At 43.5% G+C, this 25,573-nt stretch overlaps 1 protein-coding gene across 1 annotated transcript in view; it reads left to right on the top strand.

The window, feature by feature from the left end:
• The first annotated feature begins 8,320 nt into the window (after positions 1-8,320).
• Positions 8,321-25,573, top strand: part of fgf24 (fibroblast growth factor 24) — a 97,062-nt gene continuing 79,809 nt past the window's right edge. The window contains exons 1-2 of the mRNA XM_073042101.1: positions 8,321-8,411; positions 8,555-8,591. Of these exons, the coding sequence (XP_072898202.1) occupies positions 8,380-8,411; positions 8,555-8,591 (69 nt within the window). The 5' untranslated portion in view covers positions 8,321-8,379. The remainder of the gene's footprint in view (positions 8,412-8,554; positions 8,592-25,573) is intronic.

Below are 25,573 nucleotides of genomic sequence, written 5' to 3'. Positions count from 1 at the left end.
ACTCTTGTCCTCCTATGGTCACCCAAGCAGTCAATCCATTGTGGAACTGGTGGAGAATGTTAACAAATTTATTGTGACAGCCAAACCTGAGGAGGACATCCCATAAGAGCTCACTTTGCACAGTGTCGAATGCTTTGGAGAGGTTGACAAAGGCCATAAACAGGTCTTGATGTTGCTCCCAGCATTTCTCCTGAAGCTGCCGGGCTGTGAAGATCATGTGGATCGTGCTCCTGTTCTTCCTGAATCCACACTGCGATTCAGGTAGCATTCACTTGGTGATGTTGCTGATGAGCCTCTGAAGCATCACCTTAGCCAGGACACAAACACACACACATACAACAGACACACACTCCCACAAACAGACCCAGGTCACCCCAACCACAAACTGTTCCAGTTGCTACCATCCAGGAAACGGTATCACAGCATAAGAGCCAGGACCAACAGGCTCTGGGCCAGCTTCTTTCACCAGGCTGTCAGACTGATTAATTCATGCTGATACAATTGTATTTCTATGTTATATTGACTATCCAGTTGTACATACTATTTATTATAAATTACTATAAATTGCACATTACATATTTAGACAAAGATGTAACGCATTTTTACTCCTCTTGTCTATGAAGGATGTAAGGAATAGAGTTAATTCAATTCACAAACACACACGCACACACAGACACACATACATACACACAGAGACATGCACATATACACACACACACACACACTCACAAAGATCAGAGTCTTATTACACAAAAAGTATTAGACAGAGAATTAAAGGGCTGTTAAAATGATAGCTGTTAGAGACTCTCTTCGAGTGGAGATGCTTATTTGTCACAGGTAGATCGAAAAATTGAAACATACAGTAAAATACATCATTTGCAGCACAAATGTGCTGGGGGCAGCCCACAAGTGTTGCCATGCTTCCGGTGACAACAGAGCATTCCCACAAATCAATAGTTTCAGACGTTGCTAATGACCAGTGAGTCTCATCTCAGTGGTTGGTAAGTTGATGGAGAAGATCCTGAGAAACATGATTTAGGAACATTTGGAGGAGTATAATATGATTAGGAATAGTCAGCATGGCTTTGTCAAGGGCAGGTCCTGCCTTACGAGCCTGATTGAATTTTTTGAGGATGTGAATAAACACATTGATGAAGTAAGAACAGCAGATGTAGTGTACGTGGATTTCAGCAAGGCATTTGATAAGGTACCCCATGCAAGGCTTATTGACAAAGTAAGGAGGCATGGGATCCAAGGGGACATTGCTTTGTGGATCCAGAACTGGCTTGCCCATAGAAGGCAAAGAGTGGTTGTAGATGGGTCATATTCAGCATGGAGGCCAGTGACCAGTGGTGTGCCTCAGGGTTCTGTTCTGGGACCCCTACTCTTTGTGATTTTTATAAATGACCTGGATGAGGAAGTGGAGGGATGGGTTAGTAAGTTTGCCGATGACACTAAGATTGGAGGTGTTGTGGATAGTGTGGAGGGCTGTCAGAGGTTACAGCGGGACATTGATAGGATGCAAAACTGGGCTGAGAAGTGGCAGATGAAGTTCAACCCAAATAAGTGTGAAGTGGTTAAGAAGGCATACGGTGCATTGGCCTTCATCAATCGTGGAATTGAATTTAGGAGCTGAGAGGTAATGTTGCAGCTATGTTGGACCCTGGTCAGACCCCACTTGGAGTACTGTGCTCAGTTCTGGTCGCCTCACTACAGGAAGGATGTGGAAGCCAAAGAAAGGGTGCATAGGGGATTTACAAGGATGTTGCCTGGATTGGAGAGCATGCCTTATAAGAATAGGTTGAGTGAACTCGGCCTTTTCTCCTTGGAGCAAAGGAGGATGAGAGGTGACCTGATAGAGGTGTACAAGATGATGAGAGGCATTGATCGTGTGGATAGTCAGAGGCTTTTTCCCAGGGCTGAAATGGTTGCCACAAGAGGACACAGGTTTAAGGTACTGGGGAGTAGGTACAGAGGAGATGTCAGGGTTAAGGTTTTTACTCAGAGAGTGGTGAGTGTGTGGAATGGGCTGCTGGCAATGGTGGTGGAGGCAGATATGATAGGGTGTTATAAGAGGCTTTTAGATAGGTACATGGAGCTTAGAAAAATAGAGGGCTATTGGTAAGCTTAGTGATTTCTAAGATAGGGACATGTTCGCCACAACTTTGTGGGCCAAAAGGCCTGTATTGTGCTGTAGGTTTTCTATGTTTCTATGGGCCACAAGAGCACAGCTATCTGTATACTGCAGCTCCAGGACCTCTTCTCTATGGAGCTTAGAAAAATAGAGGGCTATATAGGTAAGCCTAGTAATTTCCAAGGTAGGGACATGTTCGATGCCTTAAAACCAGTTGCTCCGGGCAGATGGGGCTTGTTAACCACAGATGGTATCTCACCTAGGAGAGGGAAAACTCCGATTTCAAACATCCGCTGGCTTGTGGGTATACCTGCTCATGGGAAAGGCTTTGGGAGTAAACTCCGAGGGAGAGTCTAGAGTCGGAGTCCCGAAGGCGGCTGACTGCTGTACCCAGCACCGACACGGCAACTCCTGCGATGCTGCTGGCACCAAACTGTATCAACTTTCATCGTTCCTTTGGACCCGTCATCAGCATGGAGAGGGGGGTCCCACTGCATGGGCAACAGACGGATCTCCATATCAACTCTGCCCTGGCTTGTGCCCTGGAGAGGCCACTCCCAGTGACTACCAGAGGCGCAGTACCCATGGTCGACCACGATCGACGGAGGCCACAACAGGGACATGTTCAGCACAACTCTGTGGGCCGAAGGGAATGTATTGTGCTGTAGGTTTTCTGTGTTTTTTCTCTATGAGAGGCAAGATCCCAAATAGTGCGGCAGCAAACAAAGGGAATGAGTCAGAAACAAAACTAGAAAGAGTGTAGTGATCATAAAGGATGGCAAAGTTTCAGGAGATAACAATGATAGGGAGAGTGCATTACTCTATTGGGTTTAGTTCAGAGCTGTCTGCAGTAGCCCAGTACACAAACAGTCAATTTGTCTGATTTTTTGAAAGGATAAAGCCCTGAGTAAGTATAGTTTGTAAAGCAATATCTCCATTTGTATATATCACCTTTCTTCACAGGAGCTCGGATCAGACATAGAAATAATCAAAGAGCCAATTTTACAATCACTGACTTTTATTCTGGGCAAGGACTCATTGGAATAACTTTTAAATACCAATTGTGAATAAGCTCTATTTAAACTGTGAAGATTTATATTTACTGCTCATGAATTCATGTAAAAGCCAATTTATAATTGTCAGTTAAAAGCTTTAATGTCAACCAAAGGTTGGCTGAGTTCACCAGCAGAAACTGAAGTTTTACATTGTAAATGTGTTGATTTTCCGGTTTAATACACATTCACACTTAATCTTCTGATCTCTGTGCAAATAGTTTTTAACTTATCTAAAGTGGGTAAAATCAAATCTCTGTTGACCCTTACTTCAATTATTACCATTTAAATTTCAATCTGTTCAGGCACTGAAACACTGACATAGATATAGTGTATCACAGAAACACACACACACACACACACACACACACACACACACACACACACACACACACACACACACACACACACACACACACACACACACACACACACACACACACACATATCCCTCTTTCTGGTGAAGCCAGAGTGCCAGCCTCTGACTCTGACGCAGAATCGAGCCAGCAGACCATAAGACCTTAAGAAATAGTAGCAGAATTTGCCCCATCGAGTTCGTTGTTCCATCCTAGCTGAATGAATACGCCCCTCACCCTCATTCTCCTGCCTTCTCCCCTTTGACACCTCTACTAATCTAGAACCTATCAACCTCTGTTTTAAACATACCCAATGAATTAGCCTCCACAACCGTCTGTGGCAATGTGTTCCTCAGACTCAGTACCCTCTAGCTAAAGAAATTTCACCTCATATGTTATAACGGAACATCCTTCTAATCTTGGGCTGTGCCCTCTGGTCCTAGACTCCACCACCATAGAAAACATCTCCACTACCACTCTATCTAGGCCTTTCAATATTTGATAGGTTTCAATTAAATCCCCCTCATTCCTCTAAACTCCAGTGACTACTGACGACAGAGTCATTAAATATTCATACGTTAACCAATGCGTTAAACCCTTTCATGCCCGGGATTATTCTCATTCTCAGGAAGTCTGGAATGAAGACTGCACGCCTTCTCCACTGGCTTTCGACACGCTGTGGATTCCTGCGACTTCCAGGTGCCCTGTGAGCGGTCACGGGCTTCCGATTCCAACAAGTTGGAGGGGCTTTTGAACTTCTAGAGGGAGACTCTGAATTTATTTATGAATCATTTACCATGTGATTTTATGCCATAATGGATACATAAACAAACACAAAGATCAAAGTAATTTTATTATTAAAGTACATACATGTCACCATATACAACACTGAGATGTATTTTCTTGTGGGCATACTCAGTAAATACATAGAACACAATAGAATCAATGGAAGACCACATCCAACAGGATGGACAAGCAGCCAATGTGCAACAGACAACGAACTGTGTAAATACAAAGGAAAAAGACAAATAATAATAATAATAATAATAATAAATAAATAAGCAATTAATATCGATGAAGAGAACTTGACTGTGAGTCCATGGAGAACAGTTCACTGATGGGGCAAGTGAAGTTGAGTGAAGTTATCCCCACTGGTTCAAGAGCCTGATGGTTGAGGGATATTGACTATTCCTGAACCTGGTAGTATAGAAACATAGAACATAGAAAAACCTACGGCACAATACAGGCCCTTCAGCCCACAAAGTTGTGCCGAACATGTCCCTACATTAGAAATTACTCGGCTTACCTATAGCCCTCTATTTTACTAAGCTCCTTGTACCTATCCAAAAGTCTCTTAAAAGACCCTATTGTATCCGCCTCCACCACCGTTGCTGGCAGCCCATTCCATGCACTCACCACTCTCTGAGTAAAAAACTTACCCCTGACATCTCCTCTGTACCTACTCCCCATCACATTAAGCTGTGTCCTCTTGTGGCAACCATTTCAGCCCTGGGGAAAAAACCTCTGACTATCCACACAATCAATGCCTCTCATCATCTTGTACATCTCTATCAGGTCACCTCTCATCCTCCTTTGACTCCTCAACCTCCTGTACCTTCATCCTGATGGTACCAGTGAGAAGAGAGCATGCCCGGGGTGGTGGGGGTCATTGAGGATGCTGCTTTCCTGCGACGGCATTCTGTGTAGGTGTGCTCAGTGGTGGGGAGCACTTCACTTGTGATGGAATGGACCATGTCTACTACATTTTGTAGGATTTTTCTTTTCAGGGGCAGTGATGTCGCCAGTCAATATATTCTTCACTACACATCTATAGAAGTTTGACAAAGTTTTAGGTATTATTCCAAATAAGGGAGTAGTGATGCAACTGGGCTCTCTTTGGAATTGCACTTATGTGCTGGGCTCAGAACAAATCCTCTGAAATTTTAACATCGTGGAATTTTAAATTCTTGGCCCTCTCCACCTCTGATCCCTCAGTGAGGACTGGCTCAAGGAATTCCAGTTTCCTCCTCATGAAGTCAATAATCAGCTCCTTGGTCTTGTTGACATTGAGTGAGAGGACAATGACTCAGTGATAGACACACACAAACCTATGCTGAGCTTCAAAACCATAAAACACACACAGCTTTTAAAACACCCAGACACACACAGCACAAAATGTTAATCTGACCTCTGGGCTTTAAGATTCACAGATTCTATGAACATATAATCTTGCTGATTTTTATATTTTATTGGGAGGGGGCTACAGCACAGGATCGAAGTAAGCTCCAGGGACTTGTAAACTTAATCAGCTCCATCATGGGCACTGTCCTCCGTAGTATCCAGGACAACTTCAAGGAGCAATGCCTCAAAAGGCAGCATCCTTCATTAAGAACCCCTATCACCCAGGACATATATATATATTTACTGTAATTCACAGTTTTTTTTATTACTATGTAGTGTATAGTATTACTGCCACAAAGTTAACAAATTTCACAGCACTCTCCCACCAAAGGAAACATCCTCTCCACACCCACTCTATCAAGGCCTTTCACCATTCGATAGGTTTCAATCAGGTCACCCCTCACTCTTCTGAATTCCAGTGAATACTGGCCCAGAGCCATCAAATGCTTTTCATATGACAAGGCATTCAATCCTGGCAACATGAGTGAATCTACAGATGCTGGAAATAAATAAAAACACAAAATGCGGGCAGAACTCAGCAGGCCAGGCAGCATCTATGGGAGGAGGTAGTGACAATGTTTCAGGCCAAAACCCTTCATCAGGAGTCAAGGAGTCCTGATGAAGGGTTTCGGCCCGAAACGTCGTCACTACCTCCTCCCATAGATGCTGTCTGGCCTGCTGAGTTCTGCCAGCATTTTGTGTTTTTATTCAATCCTGGAATCATTTTTGTGAACCTCCTTTGAACCCTCTCCAGTTTCAGCACATTCTGTCTAAGATAAAAGGCCCAAAACTGCTTTCAATATTCCAGGTGAGACCTCAGCACTGCTTTATAAAGTCTCAACATTACATCCTTGCTTTCAGATCCTATTCCTCTTGAAACGAATGCTAATGTGGGCTTCCCCACCACAGACTCAACCTGCAAATTAACCTTTAGGGAGCCCTGCAGAAGGACCCCCAAGTCCCTTTGCACCTCAGTTTTTTGTATTTTCACTCCATTTAGAAGCAAGTCGAGCCTTTCATTTCTTCTACCAAAGTGCCCGACCACACACTTCCTGACACTGTATTCCATCTACCATTTCTCCTAATCTGTCTAAGTCCTTCAGTAGCTTCTCTACTTCCTCAAAGCTACCTGCTTTGGTAGTGAGGTACATTAGGGACAGTTAAGAGATTCTTAGACAGGAACATGGATTAAAGTAAAAAGGAGGGCTATGTGGGAGGGGAGGGCTAGATTGCTTTTAAAGTTGGTTATAAAGGGTCAGCACAACACTGTGGGCAGATCTATATGATATATATACATACACAACTCTGTGGTGTGTGCATGTGTTTTCAAAGATCAAAGTAAATTGAATATCAAAGAACACATATATCACCATACCCTATACAATCCTGAGATTCATTTTCCTGAGAGCATACTCAGTAAATCCAATAACCATAATAGAATAAGTGAAAGACCATGTGTCTTTCTATGTATGCATGTGGAAGATATACTGAAGAGTGAAAAACATATAAATATGAGATGTGATATATATGATACATATGTATAAATACTGTATATATGAGAAAGAAAAGAAATATAAATAGAAGGACGCATAGACAAATTAGAAATCTATAGAGAAATGACTATAGAGAGAGAGAGAGACGGCACGGATGCAAATACGCAGATATTCCGCGGACATATGGAGAATATAATCTAAAGTGTATGCGCAAACATCTCGGATGCAATTGGAGTCCATTTCCAGTGTCATCCTTGTAGTTCTGCCCCTTCCCTTAAAAAAACACGTAGGGTTATGATGTTATCGCAGGTACAAATCACCTCACATTTAAAGTTACCTGCCCTCCGCGGAAAGAAACAGCGACTGGTCTCTTCCCCTCAGAAGCTCGGCAGGTCGATGCCGAGACGGACGATTGGAGTGCCCGCTCCTTCGGGGATGCTAGGAAAACAACCCGCTTAGAAAGTCAAGTTGGTTCAGTGGAGGCGAGAAAAAGATTTCAAGAGAGAGGAAAAAAAAAGACGCACTCGGATCTTCCCAGAGGAGGAAAACAGAAATGTCATTTGAAGGCAGTTCGAAGTGAAAGTCTCTGCGCGTCCCGGCGAGCTGCGGCTGAATGTATCTTGTGAGCTGTTTGGAGAGAGCGCTAAGCTAGCGCTTGGATTTTTTAAAACAGGGAACTTGGACACACAGACACAGGTTGGCAATTCATTACATCTGGTTGAACAAATATTTACCCGCTTGTTTGGAGAGCGTTTAATTTTCCTGCCGCACTTACCGAACCAGCGACTTTAACCCGTGATTCTGAGTGTGAGTGTGAGTGTGTGTGTGAGTGTGAGTGTGAGTGTGAGTGTGAGTGTGTGTGTGTGTGTGTCTGTGAGTGTGAGTGTGAGTGTGAGTGTGTGTGTGTGTGAGTGTGTGTGTGTGAGTGTGAGTGTGTGTGTGTGTGTGTGAGTGTGAGTGTGTCTGTGTGTGTGTGTGTGTATAAATGTGGTCTGATATCCTTTAGCTTTTTAAAATAAAACCGCAACAACAACAAAACATAAACAAAGTCTTTCGGAAGGTGCTTCACCTCGGCGCGGAAACTTTGGAATTTTGTCTGACACAAACTAGGATTATCTTGGACTTAAACCTTCTCCACACTTCCAGCCAGACTCAGATCCAAGATGCTTCTTCTGCCTTGGAGATTTATGTGCCTGTAAGTTTAACAATTTCATACTTTGCCTCGCGTTGTATATTATTTTTGAAGCCGGCGCGTTAGTCTGGCTGGGCAACAGTTGGAGTTTCTATTAAAGAAAAACTGCGAACATTCACGGTACCGTTTTGCTCTCCCCTTTGCAGGTACCTGCAGTTGCTTACCCTCTCCTTCCTCATCCAGGTGAGAGATGACTTTTCTTTTACATTTATTCCTTTCTCGGAATGCCAGCGAGTATATGCTTTAAAAGTTAACGCCTCTGTACATGCATTGTATTGTGTAATATTAATCTGAAAGGCTTAATCGCGGATAAAATCACTATTAATGCGTTCACTTTCGTGTGTGATTACAGAACTGTTAAAGCAGTTAAGATATATTAATCGTGCTGAATATGGGGACGCATTATAGGGCTATGTGAATATAGCTTTTTGTTAAAAAAAAAAGGTTTCCAATTTAATATGCCAACATAATTAAAGGACTTCCATTAGTGTGCGATTAGGTTCGGTGTTGAGTTAAACCGGGTAACGCAGCGCGCAGGTGGTCGGGAGCTCTGGACCACTGCTCGAAGCGAACCTGAACTCGGCTCGGAGCACACTGTCCCGATGTACCGTACTCATAGAGAGTGGCGCAGAGACACATAGCGCGACACACACACACACACACACACACACACACACACACACACACACACACACACACACACACACACACACACACACACGCACACAACTCGCAGACGCAATGACACACGCATACAAGCGACACAGAGCAAGGCACCAAATGACACTCACGACTGACACAACTCAGCCCTGAAGATGGGTCTCGACCCGAGACTCATTTCCGTAGATGCTGCCTGACCTGCCGAGTCCCTCCAGCAATTTCTGTGCGTTGCTTTGGATTTCCAGCATCTGTAGACTTTCTGGTGTTTGTGACACGGCAGACAAGCACACGCACACACACACACACACACACACACACACACACACACAGACATAGTCACAGGTACATGGACTCACATACAGAATTGTACATGTAAACACATATTGTACACAGGCACAGATAATTGCAAACATATCCAAAGACACACAAAAGGCATCACAGGTATGGGGGGGGGGGGGGATATCTGACAATGTTAAAGATTAGAAATAAAAACTATAACTGAATGAAACATTGTTATGGCTTTAACAACTAGGCACTGTCTGTGTGGAGTTTGTAGGTTCTCCCTGGGACCTTGTCGGATTCCCCCGGTGTCCCATATCCTAAAGATGCGTGGATCCTTAGGCTAATTGATTCGTTAAAATCCGCCAGGAGATCAGAATCGGGAGGGAGAATGTTGGGAGCACAGAGCAGGAAAGTATAAACGTTAGTTTGATGATCAGTGCAGACGCGACAGGGTGAAAGGTCTGTTGGTGTGTTGTTAAAGTGGAGGTTGATAAAGTCTAGAAGGTTACAAGGAGAGGGCATGAGAATGGTGTTGTGAGAGGTAATATATCATCAATGATGGGCCGATTGTCCTAGTTCCACTCCTATGTTTTACGGTCTATGACATTGTCTCCAAGTGTACAGTATGCACGAGATTATATACACCCAACAAGTAGTCGACACACAGGATAAAGAAGACATCGTACAGCATTCTTCCAGTTGAAGAGGGAAGACAATGTTCAAACCTCTCCCTTCAGCAGCTAGTCATTGAATAATACAGTATGGAAACAGTCCCTTCGGCCCTACTCACCCATACTGAACAATCTAAACTAGTCCCATAAAAAACAACACGCACAAGATGCTGGAGGAACCCAACAGGTCAGGCAGCATCTATGGAGAGGAATAAACAATAAATAAATAAATAAGTAGGTGCTGCTGGTTCTGATTCATTTGCCTGTGTTTATTTTCGTGGACATACACACCTAGAGTATAAATGCCATGAAAGTTATCTGCTTGCTGCAGTACAATACATAACAAATATAACAGAACCTGATGTTAGGGTGACAATTTAAGCGCTGGGTGCAATTGAAAAGGTCAGTGTCGGGGTCAGAGATGAGGGATGGGCTTGTTCAGCTCGCTGTTCCACGACGTTTCCTTGCTCCGCATTGAACTGAGGCTGTGGCTTTGTGCCTGTGGATGGACTCTCTTTTGTGAACTTCAGTTCTGAACACTGCTTGTTTATATTGTTTGCACGATATGCTTTTTCTCCCCCTGCTTGTTGGGTGTTTGCCAGTCTTTTTTAATGGGCTCTTTTGGCTTTCTTTTGTTTTGTGGCTGCCTGTAAGGAAACAAATCTCAAGGTTGTATAATGTATACATTCTTCAATAATAAATGTACTTTCAGCTTTGAAATCAGATGACATTAGTGCACATTGAAGGAGATATAGTGTGAGGTAGCATGCCCCTCAAGTTGCATTCATGCTGTTCTGATTATTTTTGCTGTACAGTTATGTATAATTTATGCCCCTCTGTAGATGCTGGGCTCCTCCATCAGTTTGTGTGTGCTGCACAAGATCTGCAGAAGGTCTTGTGTTTGTAGCATAGCTCTTCACATTGATTCAGGGATCTGTTGGCAGTGGGGAAGAAACTGTGGTTGAACTGGAGACGTGGTCCTGTACCCTCAGCCCATATCCCTCTAACCTTTTCCTATCCGTGTCTCTGTCCAAATGTTAACGTACCCTGCTCAACCTCTTCCCCTGGCAGCTCTGACCACCCTCGGAGAGTAAAAATTGTCGCTCAGGTGCACTTGAAACCTTTGCCCTCTAGTTTTAGATTCCTTTGTCATGGGAAAAAGACTGTGTACATCCACTTTCTATATGATTTTATTAACCCTATAAGAACACCCCCCCCCCCCTCCATCTCCTACACTCCATCAGAGCTCCACCTGTTGGAGTCCTGATGAACAGATTGAGCCTGAACATCAACTGTTCATTCTCTAACATAGATGCAACCTGACCTGCTGAGTTCCTCCAGCATTTTATGTGTGTTGCCCAAGGTCTCCAGCATCTGCAGAACCTCTTGTATTTATGGCAGAGTTAACGCTGTCTCAGAGCAGAGCCGTGTTGGCATGCCTGCTGCTCTGCTCAGGCTGACTGAACCCTCTGTTCTGATCTGAGAAGATGTGGCTCAAGGAAAGGTTTGAGTAAAGGCAGGGCTTTGCTGATGAGTCCTGTCTGCCAACAGAGTTGTCCTATCTCGTGCAGGCAGACTGGTGAGTACCTCTGCCCCTTCCTCAATGTTTCTTCAGCATCTGAGTAGACCAACATCCATCAGAGAAGAGACTCAGATTCAGACTTATTATCACAGCTACATCCAAACATAGAGTGCAGAGTATTATTTGCTTACCTTCCAACACCCAAGTATGTGCTGGAGGCAGCCCGCACGTCTCGCTACACGTTCTGGTGCCAACGCGGCATCCCCACAATATTCGGCAGTAATCTAAATTTGCTGTGTTCAGTACAATAATCTAAAATTACTGCTGACTTCCATCTTGAACTGGTTTTTAAACAACAGAGTTTTAGATCTCAATCAACTCACAACCTTTATAATATTTAACTTTTATGATCTCACGATTCTTTATAATCTTGCTATAAACCCCTTCAGCAACAGAACTGGTAATTCCCCATGATGTCCTTTAAGCGTTGTTTTTTTTAAAGACACAAACATATTCCCAACTCTAGTTTCAACAAAATAAGTGAAAATCATAATCTAAATCATGGTAGACTGGAACTTACTATTCATTGTCTGGCTTCTGGTTGACACCAGTGAGACCACCATTGTTGTGTGTGAGAAGACGGTGATGATCCAGTTTCTTGTGTCTCTGTACATCTGGTGAAACTTGTACAGTGCAGTTGGGCAGGAAGCTCCAGGTCTAAACTTAATGACAATGAAATGTCAATACTGTACATTTCCAAATCAGGAAGAGGTGTGACTTAGAAGCCTTAGGTCCCACAGCACCAGGTTCAGGAACAATCAATACCCTATGACCATCAGGCTCCTGAACTGGCACGGGTAATTTCAATCACCACAACTCCGACCTGACTCGACAACCACAAACTCACTTCCAAGGACTTGTGTTCTCAGCATTAGTTTTTATTTTTAAAGATTAGCTTTAATTGTCACCTGTATGTCAAAATGTGGAAATAGGCAGTGAAATGTGTCATTTGCGTCAGTTGCAAACACAGTCGGAAGATGTGCTGGGGGCAGGCTGTTAGAATCACCATGCATCCTGCACAAGATGGCATGACCTTAACTTACTGACCCTAACCCGCACATCTTTGAAATGTAGAAGGAAACCGGAGTACCTGGAGGAAACCCACGTAGTTTGCCCCCAGAACATCTTTAGGTGTGTTGGTTGCTAAATCAAATGACGCATTTCACTATGTTTCTATGAATATGTGATAAATTAATAAATAAATCTGAAATCTGAGTCAGGCAGTGGAAGAATTGAATCCAGGTTGCTGGCCCTGTAAAACCTCACACTGCTATGCTACTTTGCCGCCTGAAATATTTAACTATCAGGAGTGCTTTTTTTATTTTTGCACAGTTTGTCTTCTTTTGCACATTGGTTGTTTGTCAGTCTTTGTCTGCTTATGTATAGTTTTCTTGGTATTTTGTTTTTCCTGTAAGAATGTGAAACTCCATATAGTACAGGGTAACATATATGTACTTTGATAACACATTTACTTTGACCTTTGAGTACCTGTTTAGCCTGGTGTTCCCGAGTGCTCACTGCCTTCAACCATCTTGATGGTTAAAGGTCTGGGTTGTGCTCAAAGAGCAGCCTGTAATAACAGTGTATTGTACACTTTGATGGTACAGACCATAGCCATTATACTAGTGGTAATAGGAGTGAATGTTTATTATGGTAGGAAGGTTCCCAGTGAAAGAAAACATTTAAATTCATCTGTAAAGTATCACAATTAGACAGAAAGGTGACTAGTTCAAGATGGCTGTGGTGAAGCACAGCGAAGACTTGCTGGCAGCAAAAACAACTATTAATTACTATATTGGTCACACTTTTTCCTCGGAAACGATCACTGCAATCAATTGCCTGTAACTTCCCTTTAAGCTTTTGAACTGTCTGTAGCATCTGCCATTTTTGCCATGTGAACTGAAGTCTTGAAGGTGCAGGATGGTTGCAGAGTGGCGTGTACAGGCCCAATCGAGGAGGTGCGGCCCAGGTCCGAGAGCAGTGAACAAGCTGATGCTTGGCTGCTGGACTGGACTTGGAGGCAACTTGAGGCGGCAGAGACGAGGCGAGGCAGAATCGAGGCAGCAGGGCTTGGGCCCAAGAGCGAGGAATGACCCTCTTTTTGTTTGAGTTAAGCGCCGGGCCAGATTGATAAGGTTAGGGTGTCAGGGCTGGCGGTGAGGGATAGGCCAGTGTTCAGCTCGCTGCTCTGTGAGGTTTCCTTGTCTGCACTGAACTGAGGCTGTAGCCAGCAACAAACAGGCTCCCGGATTGGCTGCAGCAATGACTGGCTTCGTGCTGTGGACCCACTTTCATGAACTTCAGTTCTGAATGTTATTTGTTTACTATTACTGTTTACACAATTTGATTTTCAGCACATTGGGTGTTTGATGGTTTTTATTTTTTAATGGGGTCTGTTGGTTTTCTTTGCTTTGTGGCTGCCTGTAGGGAGATGAATCTCAAGGTTGTATATAGTATACATACTTTGATAATAACATTCAAGATGATTGTCGATACAGTCAAATTCTTCATCGTTCCTAACTTGTTGAAGTCGTGAAATCATTTCAGTTTCACTCTCAACCGTCTGATGCTAGTTCGAAACTATTCAGAAACAGTCTCCAGCCCCAATTAAGCAGCACTGTGTCCCAAATGAATGAAAGGAATAGCGGCTACTTTCTCAATTCATTTTTGTTCTTTAAGAGTTGTCCCAAATAAGCGGCTGCTCCAATTAACTGATGGCCCAATTAACCACAATCCACTGTGCTATAAATTATAATAAGAACTATGTATATATTTTAAAAAGTTAAATAAGAGGTGCTAAAAAAGAGCAAAAAATAGTCTTCAAGGGCTTACGGACTGTACAGAAATTTGATGGCAGTGGTGAAAAACAATTCCTGAAACATTGAGTGTGTAATTTGAGGCTCCTGTACCTCTTCTCTGATGGTAGCAATGAGAAGGGAGGATAACCTGGGTTATGAGGGTCTTTAATGATAGATGTCACTTTCTTGAAGCATCGCCTTTTGAAGATGTCCTCAATGGTGGGGAGGCAATTGACCAGGATGGAGCTGGCTGAGTCTGTAGCCCTCTGCAGCTTTTCCTGATCCTGTGCCATGCCTCGCCCACACCAGACGATGCTGCAACCAATCAGAATGTTCTGCATGGCACATCTGTAGAAATTTGGTATCTGTGATTAGTTAGAGTTCTACAGCACTCAACATTTTACATCATTAGTGGTTAGCATAACATTTTTACAGAACAAGCTGTAAGAGTGATGTCCAGTTCCACTGCTGCCCGTAAGCAGTTTGCACATTCTCCCCCCGACCACGTGGGTTTCTCTGGGTGCTCTGGTTTCCTCCCTCATTCCAATTCTAAAGACGTACTGAACGGGTTAACGTTAATAAGTTGTGGGCATCTTACGTGGGCGCCGAAAGTGTGGCTGCCCCTCAGCACATTCTAAATGCAAATGATACTTTTCACTTTGTTTCAATGTAAATTTGTGGCAAATAAAGATAATCTTTAACGTTTTGCAGAACCTATGGACCTGAATAAACAGGGCACTCAACTGTACTGCGTATTTCCTGAAGCAGTATAACCTGGGGATTTGTAAATATTTCAGTGACTCTGTGAGGTTTCATATTCTGTGTTTATTGCAGTTTGTGTCATTCGTTCTTTTCTTATGCACTGGTAGTTTGATGTTTTCTTTGTACGGGTTCCATGGTGGCTGTCTGTGGGTAGATGAATCTCAGGGTTGTATACTGCATACATACTTTGTACTTTGAACTTTGGACTTTATAGCATATAAAATGGAGAGAGTGAACTGAAGATTGCAAATTCAGTGTTGAAATCAGATATCAAGAACCAAAGTAAGATTGTCTTGAGAGGGAGGAACGGAGTGAGGGGGAGAGAATGTGGAATCCCTTCCCTGTTTTCCCCTTTCATTAACAGTCGTCTTATTAGATTAAGGTTTAAGATTAGCTTTATTTGCTACACGTGCCTTGAAAGATTCAGTGAAATTTGCCAATTGTGTCACTGTCATTGCCAACAATGCACTGGGGGCAGCCCATAAATGTCGCCATGCTTCTGGCGCCAAAACAGCAAGCCCACAGCCCGCTAACCCTAACTCGTACATCTTTTTCTGAATGTGGGAGGAAGTCAGAGCACCTGAAGGAAACTTGTGTGGTCATGGGGAGAACGTACAAACTCCTTGCAGACAGCAGTGGAAATCAAACCAGATCAGTTATCACTGAACTGTTACACTGCCTTGCTGCTCTAAATCTTCACAATGCAAGGCTTTGCAGAGCAGACTCGATGGACTAAGTGACTTAATTCTGCTCCTATATCTTATGGGCTGTGGTGATTTGGCCTCTTTCCCCCTTACATAGCTCATTGCCAAACTTTGCTGGATCACAGTCAGTCAAATACCAGGGCAGAGGAGATAACTTAGATAACTTGTATACCAATGTACGGCTTGTTAAGATCAATAGCAAGAAACTGGCCAGTTTTTATAAGTGTTGATATTTTTTAAATCTCTGAAAAACTCAGAGCTCAAAGAAAGGAACTGCCAGGTGTGGAATAATTAGTTCAGTAGCAGAGGGACTGATCAACTGTGCTAAATGCAGTAACACTTTCACGTGTTCATTGTTTAGGATTTAGGGTATTTCGGTCAAGAACAGCATTTATCGCATTTCCGTAATTCGTAACTTTGGGTGGTGGGGTGGTAATAAGACTCTGCCAAAGGATGTGTAAGGCGCTCCTTCCCTCTGCTAGCCTGCAGGTCACCCTTGGGCAAGGTGTAGCACCTGCAACCATTGACACCAGGCAGACAATCTCTGAAGAGTATTGATAATGGCTGGGGTCACCCGTCTTGTAAAGACACTGCCCAGAAGAAGGCAATGGCAAGCTATTTCCAGAGAAAAATTTGCCAAAAACAATTATAGTCATGGAAAGACCATGATCGCCCAAATCATATGATACAGCACACAATGATGATGATGAATTGGTAAATTGGTCTTTTATGATCATGTATACAGTGGATTCCAGTTAATTGGGCTATTGGTTAATCGGGGTAGCTGCTTTTTTGGGATAACTTTGAAAAAAACAGAGACAAATTGGGAAAATAACTGGGATTCCCTTTATTTATTTGAGACACTAATTGGGACAGAAGACCGTAGCTAGCTAGTGTTAGTGGCAGGCACTTGCGTGGACATTCAACACTACACCATGCTTAGAGCAAAGTTTTTAAATAGCATCAGTTATGTGTGTTGATGTTCAAAAAGCAGTGATTGTTGTCACTGATAGTTGGTAAGAAATAAGCAGTAAGACAATTCAGAACTGTTTTACTCACTGCGGTTTCAAGCATTTAAGCCTGGAGATACCTGAAACGGACAGGAGTGAAAATAAAACTATTTCACTACTTCAGCAAGTTAGAAACTATGAAGAATTTGAAGATATCAACAATCATCTTGAACGTTACAATGAGAATGAAGATTTGGAGGTTGAAATCATCAAAAGCATTGTATGAAGGCAGTCCGTTATCCGCATTAGGAGTCTGCACTGATTTTATTCACTTGAAGTCAATCCAAAGAACACGGTAGCACACATTTGATTAATTCCTCTGTTGATAACTATTAGGAACTAATACACACTTTCATGGTACTGTAGTAATACTGGTGTTCTAACTTATTCTGTATTTCATTTCAATGCATAAATTGTGACTCAATGTAACAGAAGTTTTTAATATAGTGTTTTGATACAAAAAAGAATTTTTGGAAATACCTACTGTATTTCCATGAAGCTTCATCTCAATTGGAGCTTCTGCTTAATTGAGCCAATATGTACTGGTCACATTGTGTCCCAATTAACTGGGATCCACTATATTGAGATAGAGTGAAAAAAATTTTTTTTTGCATGCTTTGTGTGCAGATCATTCCAAACCACAAGCATATCAGGGAAGTACAAGGGAAAAGAAGTTACTGAACACAGAATAAAGTGTTACACTTAAGAGAAAGTGCAGTGAAGTAGACAAATAAGGTGCAAGAGCTATGATGAGGCAGATTTTGAGGCTGGATGTTGAAGTTGACCTGTCCTGGGGTTGGAGAGTTGACTCTGTGTGTGTCATGCTGTGTGCTGGCAATGTCAGAACCCAAGACAGGAGGAAAGACAAACTCAAATGTAGAGAGAGCAACCCAAGTTTATTCATAAGAATTCCAACAAAACGTTGGTGGCTCAGCCAAGAGACGCCATGTACACAACATTCTCAAAACGAGAACCCCATGATTGGTGCTAATCGGGTGTCTGCTTAAATAATACAAATAACACGGCATCACCGAGCACATCAGAATAAACTTAACAAGATTAAACAGAAAGCACCAGGAGACTGCATTACGAAGAGTGAGTCAACAGAGAAAAACACAAGGAACTTTAAACAATCAATGGCTTTCATTAAACAACAATTAACCAATTCAGGTGCTCTTAAAGCCTTGGGGCCCAATGCTCTCCAGCTCCTCACGCAGGCGTGGAGAACTCATTACACAGTGTGCGTGCATGGCTGGGAGGGAGGAAAGGACCTTGTTTTACTGTGTTGTTTTGTTGCAGTTGTTCTGTCGTTGTTATCTTGTTGCTTGTGTTGTTCTGTGAACATTATGGGCATGCCATGTTGGCGCCGGAAGGTATCGCGACACTCTGGGCCGTCCCCAGCACATCCCCTGGTTTGTGTTGGCTGTTAACGCAAACGAAACATGCGATGAAACGTGTGGTTTGTGTCAATTCAAATCTGCAAGGATCGTACTGGGCAGCCTGCAAGTGTCGCTATGCATGTCCACAACTCACTAACCCTAACCATGTGAAACCCACACAGTCACGAGGAGAATGGACAACCTTCTTACAGACAGTGGTGGGAATTGAACCCCAATATAAAGCATTGCACTAACCACCGTGTCTTTGTAAATCTTAGTTAAGAGACGGAAGCAGGTAGGGCACAGTTGAAGCTGTATCAGGTGAGAGACGGGATCTCATGATGTGACGATATCTGTAATCGTCGAAGAATTTGAATTTGAATTTACTAAAGTCTTACATCTGTCCCACGATGTGAGGGAGTAAAAATTTGCATTATGACTCCGTCACAATGTGCAGACAGGTGAATTTATAAGTCTAATGGCTTGTAGAAAGAAGCTGTCCTGTAGCCTGTTGGTCCTGGCTTTAATGCTGCGGTACCGTTTGCTAGACGGAAGCAGCTGAAACAGTTTATGGTTGGGGTGACTGGTGTCCCCAGTGATATTTCCGGCCTTCTTGCTACACCTGCAGCTATTAATGTCCTCAGTGGAAGGAAGTTCACATCCACAGATGCACTGGGCTGTCCGTGCCACTCTCTGCAGTGCCCAGCAATCAAGGCCGGTGCAGTTCCCAAAACCAGGTGGTGATACAGACAGTCAGGATGCACCAGGACAGAGTGGCCTGCTGTTTGATCGTGGGTTCCTGGTCCAAAATACAAAGTAAGTTTATTATCAAAGTACATATATGACACAATATATAATCCAAGAATCATTATAGAATCATTGAAAGATTGTAACTAACAGGACAGGCAAACAATCAATGTGCAAAAGACAACAAACTGTGTACATTCAAAAAAATTATAATAAATAAATGAGGAATACCTATCTAGAACATGAGATGAAGAGTCCTTGAAAGAGAATCCATAGTTTTCGGGAACATTTCAGTGACAGGAAGAGAGAAGTTGAGTGAAGTCTGGTTCAAGAGCTTGATATTTGAGAGGTAATAACTGTCCCTGAAGCTGGTATTGTGGGTCCTGAGGCTCCTGTACCTCCTTCCTGATGACAGCAGCAAGAAGAGAGCATGGCCCAGATGGTGGGGGTCCTGTTAGATGTGCTCAATGGTGCGGAGGGCTTTACCCATGATAGACTGGGCCGTATCCATTATTTCTTCTAGGCCTCTCCATTCACTGGCAATGGTGTTTTCATACCAGGCTGTGATGCAATCAGTCCGTATTCTCTCCGCCACAATCTACAGAAGTTAGTCAAAGTTTTAGATGACTTGCCAAATCTTCGTAAACTTCTAAGAAAGAAGAGACACTCCCATGCTTTCTTTGTGCTGGACTCAGAACAGATTCTCTGAAATGATAACCCTGCAGAATTTAAAGTTGCTGATGCTCTTCACCTCTGATCATCTGATAAGGACTGGCTCATGGATTTCCATTTTCCTCCTCCTGTGTTCAATAATCCGCTCCTTGGTCTTGCTGACACTGAGTGAGAGGTTGTTGTTGTGGAACCACTCAGCCAGATTTTCAATCTCCCTCTTATACGCTGATTCGACACCATCTTTGACTCAGCCAATGACAGTGGTGGCATCGGCAAACTTAAATATGGCATTGGAGCTGTGCTTAGCCACACAGTCATAAGTGTAAAGTGAGTAGAGCAGGGGGCTAAGCACACAGCCTTGTGGCTCACCTGTGCTGATGGAGATTGTGGAGGAGATGCTGTTGCCAATCCGAACTGACTGTGGTCTGCACGTGAGGAAATCGAGGGTCCAGTTGCACAACAGAGTCTTGCTAAAGTAAACTCAAGCCAGCATTTTTCCACTGAGCTTGGGTGAGATGAGAACTAGAAGTCAGAGGCTAATGGTGAAAGGTGAAACGTTGAAGGGGAACATGTGGGAGAACTTCTTCACTCAGGGGATGGTGAGGGTGTGGAATGAGCTGCCAGTGGAAGTGGTGGATGTGGGTTCGATTTCAACCTTTAAGGGGAGCTTGGATAAGTACATGGATGGGAGGGGTATTGAGGGCTACCCTGGGCAGCCAGACTGGCCAATCTCTCCCTAATCTCAGGTAATGTTACTCCCTATATGTGCCGACAACCTTCTCACACATCTTCTTTGCAGTTATTCCGATTTAAAAGGCAACTTTCCTACAACAGAGTGGCCAATATGGTGCCAAGTGTGGTAATGGAGTTATAGTGAGTGGGCACTGGGGAAGAGGGGTTACTGAGTGACAGTGAGAGGGAATTGGATTGGGATTAGAGTCAGTATCCGGTTTATTACCACTGAGATATAATGGGTTATTTGCAGTACAGGGCAAAGATATAAAAATCTATAAATTGCCAACATAAGTGGTGCAAAAAAGGGAATAATGAGGTAGCATTCATGAGTTTATAGACTATTCAGAAATTTGATGGTGTATGGGCAGAAACTGTTTCTGAATTGCTAAGCTTAAACACAAGAGATTCTGCAGATGCTGGAAATCCAGAGCAACCCACACAGAATGCTGGATGAACTCAGCAGGTCAGACTGCATCTATAGAAATGAGTAAACAGTCGACGTTTCAAGCCGAGACCCTTCATCAGGACTGGAAAGGAAGGTCTTGATGCGGGGTATCAGCCCAAAATGTTGACTATTTATTTTCCTCCAACGATGCTGCCTGACTTGCTGAGTTCCTCCAGCGTTTTGTGCGTCTTGCTCTGGATTGATGAGTGTGGGTCTCGCACCACCTCCCTGTCGGTGGTGACGAGAAGAGGGTATGTCATGGACAGTGAGGGTCTTTAATGAAGGGTACCACCTTCATGAGTAAATACCTCTTGAAAAAGCACTCAGTGGCGTGGAAGGTTGTGCCTGTGATGGAGCTGGTTGAGTCTACAACCCTCTGCAGTCTCTTGTGACCCTGTGCATTGGAGCCTCCATCCAGTCAGAATGCTCTTCACCATAGATCTATAGAGATTCAGTGGCAATACACTGAATCAAAGGGTGATGGAGGGAGAGAGGGGTAACTGTGTGTGGGGGCTGAATTCAGGTTAATGGATGACTTACTTGCTGCCCATTATGCCGCTGGTGTTCAGAGGAGCCATAAAGGCTTTTCATCTCTGTCTGTTCTTGGCCACTCAGATGTATGTAGAAGGATTTTTCATTGCTGTGTCCGTAACTATTTTTACTAGTCGGGGATTGTTAGCCCTGAGCTGAACCTTTGAACCTGGAGCACTTCAGGTGGACCACTTTTAGTCTGGCCTCTACCCTTTGATCTGCTTGGCATGGGTGACCCTACCAAGAGCCAAAGCGTAAAGCCCTGACTCCAGCCAGCATAGATCTCTGGGTCAGTGAGGCACGCAAACCTCCAAACCCTATGACAAGATTGTGGTCCTCTTGAAGGAATAAATTTGGTCATCATGCAGTCAATAAACGGATGCTAGGCAGAGAGGTTACCATGCAACAATATCAAGGAGATGGATTATATTCGTACTGTGTTGGTTGCTAATGCAAACAACTCATTTCACTGAATGCTTTGTTGTACCTGTGACAAAAAAAGATAACCTTTTGCCTTTATTAGTGGAGATACAATCAATAAAGTGCAGCGGCATTGAGAGGGGTTACCCAGCGCCTGTTCGTGGAAGCTGGGTTAACATCAGCTGAGTCTGCGCAGTGCCCAGGGAGAGAAGTTCAAAATTCAAAGTTCAAAGTAAATTTGTTACTTAAGTACTCTTATGTCACCATATACTCCCCTGAGATTAATTTACTTGGAAGCATTCACAGTATAACAGAGCAATACAACAGAATCACACCTAAAGACTGACAAACAACCAATGAACTAAAGAGGACAATCTGTGTAAATAAAAAATAAATAGGTAAATAAATAATGCTGAAAACATGGATTGCTGAGCCCTTGAAAGCGAGTCTATAGGTTGTGGAATCAGTTCAGTATACGAAGTTACCCATGCTCAGGATCAGCAGTTTGATGATTTAAGGGTAATAACTATTCCTGAACCTGGTGGTGTGGGACCTAAGACTCTGGTACCTCCTTTCTGATAGCAGCAGTGAGAAGAGAGCATGTCCTGGGTGGTGGGGGTCCATGTTGATGGATGCTGCTTTCTCCTTGTGAACGTGCTCAGTGGTGGGGAGGGCTTTTGTTGTGATGGACTGGATTCTGTCCACTACCTTCTGTAGGCTATTCCGTTCTTGGGGGATCGATGTTTCCCTACCAGGCCGTGATGCAACCAGTCAGGGTACTCCCCATGGTGCATTTATAGAAGTTCGTCAAAGTTCTAGATGAGATGCCAAATCTTTGTTAACTTCTAAGAAATTAGAGGCATTGCCATGCCTTCTTTGTGATGGCACTTGTGTGCCTATCCCTCTGTTATGAAAACACCAAGGAATTTAAAGGGGCTAGGAGGCTTCTGAGTTTAAGATAAAAAGTGTATTTACTCTTCATTAGAACTGTTGCACTTCAGAGTACTTCAGAAGAACATGAAACGACACAAGTACAAATAGTTACACAGATCTGTTGATAACCTCAATGAGAACAGAGCAGGAGGATTTTTGGTGTTGTTTTTGTAAAAGTACATCCTTTAAAATGAGGGTCTTGACTTAAACAGGGGTACATACAAAGATTCGATTCTGCTTCTGAAAAGAATTGCTGGTTGACGGAAGGGAACCCAGAGCGTGACAGTCTCTTTCCAGTGCACTCTGGAAGCTGACGTAGCGTGGTTAGTGGGCGATGTGCAGTGGTGTATGACACATTTGTGAGCCATTAGCCTCAGATACCATCAGCTGTCCTTCTTTACCTGTGTGATCTCTCAGGTTTGAAAGCTGTAATTGAGGCTGGAGCAGCGGATGTCTCGGGGATGGTGGGCCGGGGGGGGGGGGGGGGGGGGGAGGGTGGTGAGATGCGGGTGCAGGGCTTTGGGAGGTAGGTGGCAGGGAGCTGAGTGCTGATGGTTATCTGCCTCTAACTTCTGTCCCACAGCTGCCCACAGACAGGCAGCAGGGGGTTTTTATTTCAAACTACACCTGCTGTTGTTCCTCTGCTGGGCAGCCGACTTGTTTCATCCAGACAGTCACCCTCACATCCTCCTCAGTGTGTTCGACAGCCCCCATCTCAACACCCGGTGCTGAAGGTGTTAACTCTGTGGGAGGCAGCACAAGAAGTCAAGAGGGCTGAGGAACCAATAAATTTAGCGTTTGAAACAATCATTTAATTTATTTATGCAAGGAACTGAAAGGGTAAAAAGACCCTGATGGGAGTTGTATACAGACCCCCAAACAGTAGGAAGGATGTGGTCTACAAATTACAACGGGAGATAGAAAATGCATGCCAAAAGGGAATGTTACAATAGTCATTGGGGATTTCAATATGCAGGTAGATTGGGAAAATCAGGTTGGTGCTGGATTCCAAGAGAGGGAAATTCTAGAATGCCAACGAGATGGCTTTGTAGAGTAGCTTGTGGTTGAGCCCATTAGAGAATCCGCTTTTCTGGATTGGGTGTTGTGCAATGAACCAAAATTGATTAGAGAGCTAAAGGTAAAAGATCCTTTGGGGCAAAGTGATTATAATATGATTGAATTCACCCTGAAATATGAGAAGGAGAAGCTAAAGCCAGATGTATAGTATTAAAGTGAAGTAAAGGGAATTACAGAGACATGAGAGAGGAGTTGGCCAGAATTGATTGGAAAAGAACACTGGCAGGGATGATGGCAGAACAGAAATAGCTGTAATTTCTGGAAGCAATTCGGAAGGCACGGGATAGATACATGTCAAAGAGGAAGAAGTATTCTAAAGGCAAGGTGACACAACCGTGGCTAGCAAGAAAAGTCAAAACCAACATAAAAGCCAAAGAGAGGGCATATAACAGAGCAAAAATTAGAGAATAGGGAAGCTTTTAAAAACCAACAGAAGGCAACTAAAAATGTAATTAAAAAGGTAAAGATGGAATATGAAACTAAGCTAGCCAATAATATTAAAGAAGATACCAAAGGTTCTTCAGATATGTAAGGTGTGAAAGAGAGGTGAGAGTAAATATTGGACCACTGTAAAATGATGTTGGGGAAGTAGTAATGGGGGACAAGGAAATGGTGGATTAACTGAATAAGTATTTTGCATCAGTCTTCACTGTGGAAGACACTAGCAGTATGGTGGAATTGCAGGGGTCAGGGGTCATGAAGTGTGTAAAGTTACTATTACAAAGAGGGAAGGTGCTTGGGAAAATGAAAGATCCCAAGTCACCTGGACCAGATGGTGTACACCTGGAGCATTGTGAGCAGTTTGGGCCCCTTGTCTGAGAAAGGATGTGTTGAAACCGGAGAGGGTTCAAAGGAGGTTCATAAAAATGATTCCAGGATTGAATGCCTTTTCAAAAGACTAGTGTTTGATGGCTCTGGGCCTGTATTCACTAGAATTCAGAAGAACGTGGGATAACCTCATTGAAACCTATCGATAGGTAAAAGGCCTTGACAGAGTGGATGTGGAGAAGATGTTTCCTGTGGTGGGAGAGTCCAAGACCAGAGGACATGGCCTCAGAATAGAAGGACACCTTTTTAGAATGGAAATGAGGATGAATTTCTTTAACCAGAGGGTGGTGAATCTGTAGAATTCTTTGTCATAGGCAGCTGTGGAGGTCCAGTCTTTATGTATATTTAAGGCAGAGGTTGATAAATTCTTGATTGGTCAGGGCATGAAGGGACATGGGGAGAAGGCAGGAAATTGGGGCTGAGAGGAAAATCGGATAAGCTGTGATGAAAAAGCCAAATGACCTAATTCTGCTCCTATATCTTCTCTTGATCTCTCTCTCTCCCCTCCCCACTCTCTCTTTCTCCCCTTCCCTCTCCCTCTCCCCCTCTCTCCCCCCTCTCTCTCCCTCCCTCTCCCCTCTCTCTCTCTCTCTCTCTCTCTCTCTCCCTCTCTCTCTCGTCACTCCCATTCTTTGCCTGTCTGCCTCTCTTCATCTCTTTCCCCATCTTTCTCTCTTTCTCTTTCTCCTCCTCCTGTTCTCTGTCTGACTTCCCCCCTCTCCCTCCCATTTTCTATTTTACTGTCACTCTTTCTCTCACCGCCTCTCGTTCTCTTCCCCGATCATTTACTGTTCTCTTCATCTCTTTCTTGCCAATCTTCCCTCGTAAAACATTGTTGCACCTGGAGGACGATTGAAACTTTCATGCTAAGATAGCATTCTTAGTGAGCAGGAGTGTTACTAATTAATTACTGTATTAATTGTAGTGTT

The sequence above is a fragment of the Hemitrygon akajei genome, chromosome 4 (assembly GCF_048418815.1).
Source record: "Hemitrygon akajei chromosome 4, sHemAka1.3, whole genome shotgun sequence".
Lineage (NCBI taxonomy): Eukaryota > Metazoa > Chordata > Chondrichthyes > Myliobatiformes > Dasyatidae > Hemitrygon > Hemitrygon akajei.
The sequence above is the reverse complement of the archived record's forward strand: the minus strand, read 5'-3'. Positions and strand labels throughout refer to the sequence as shown.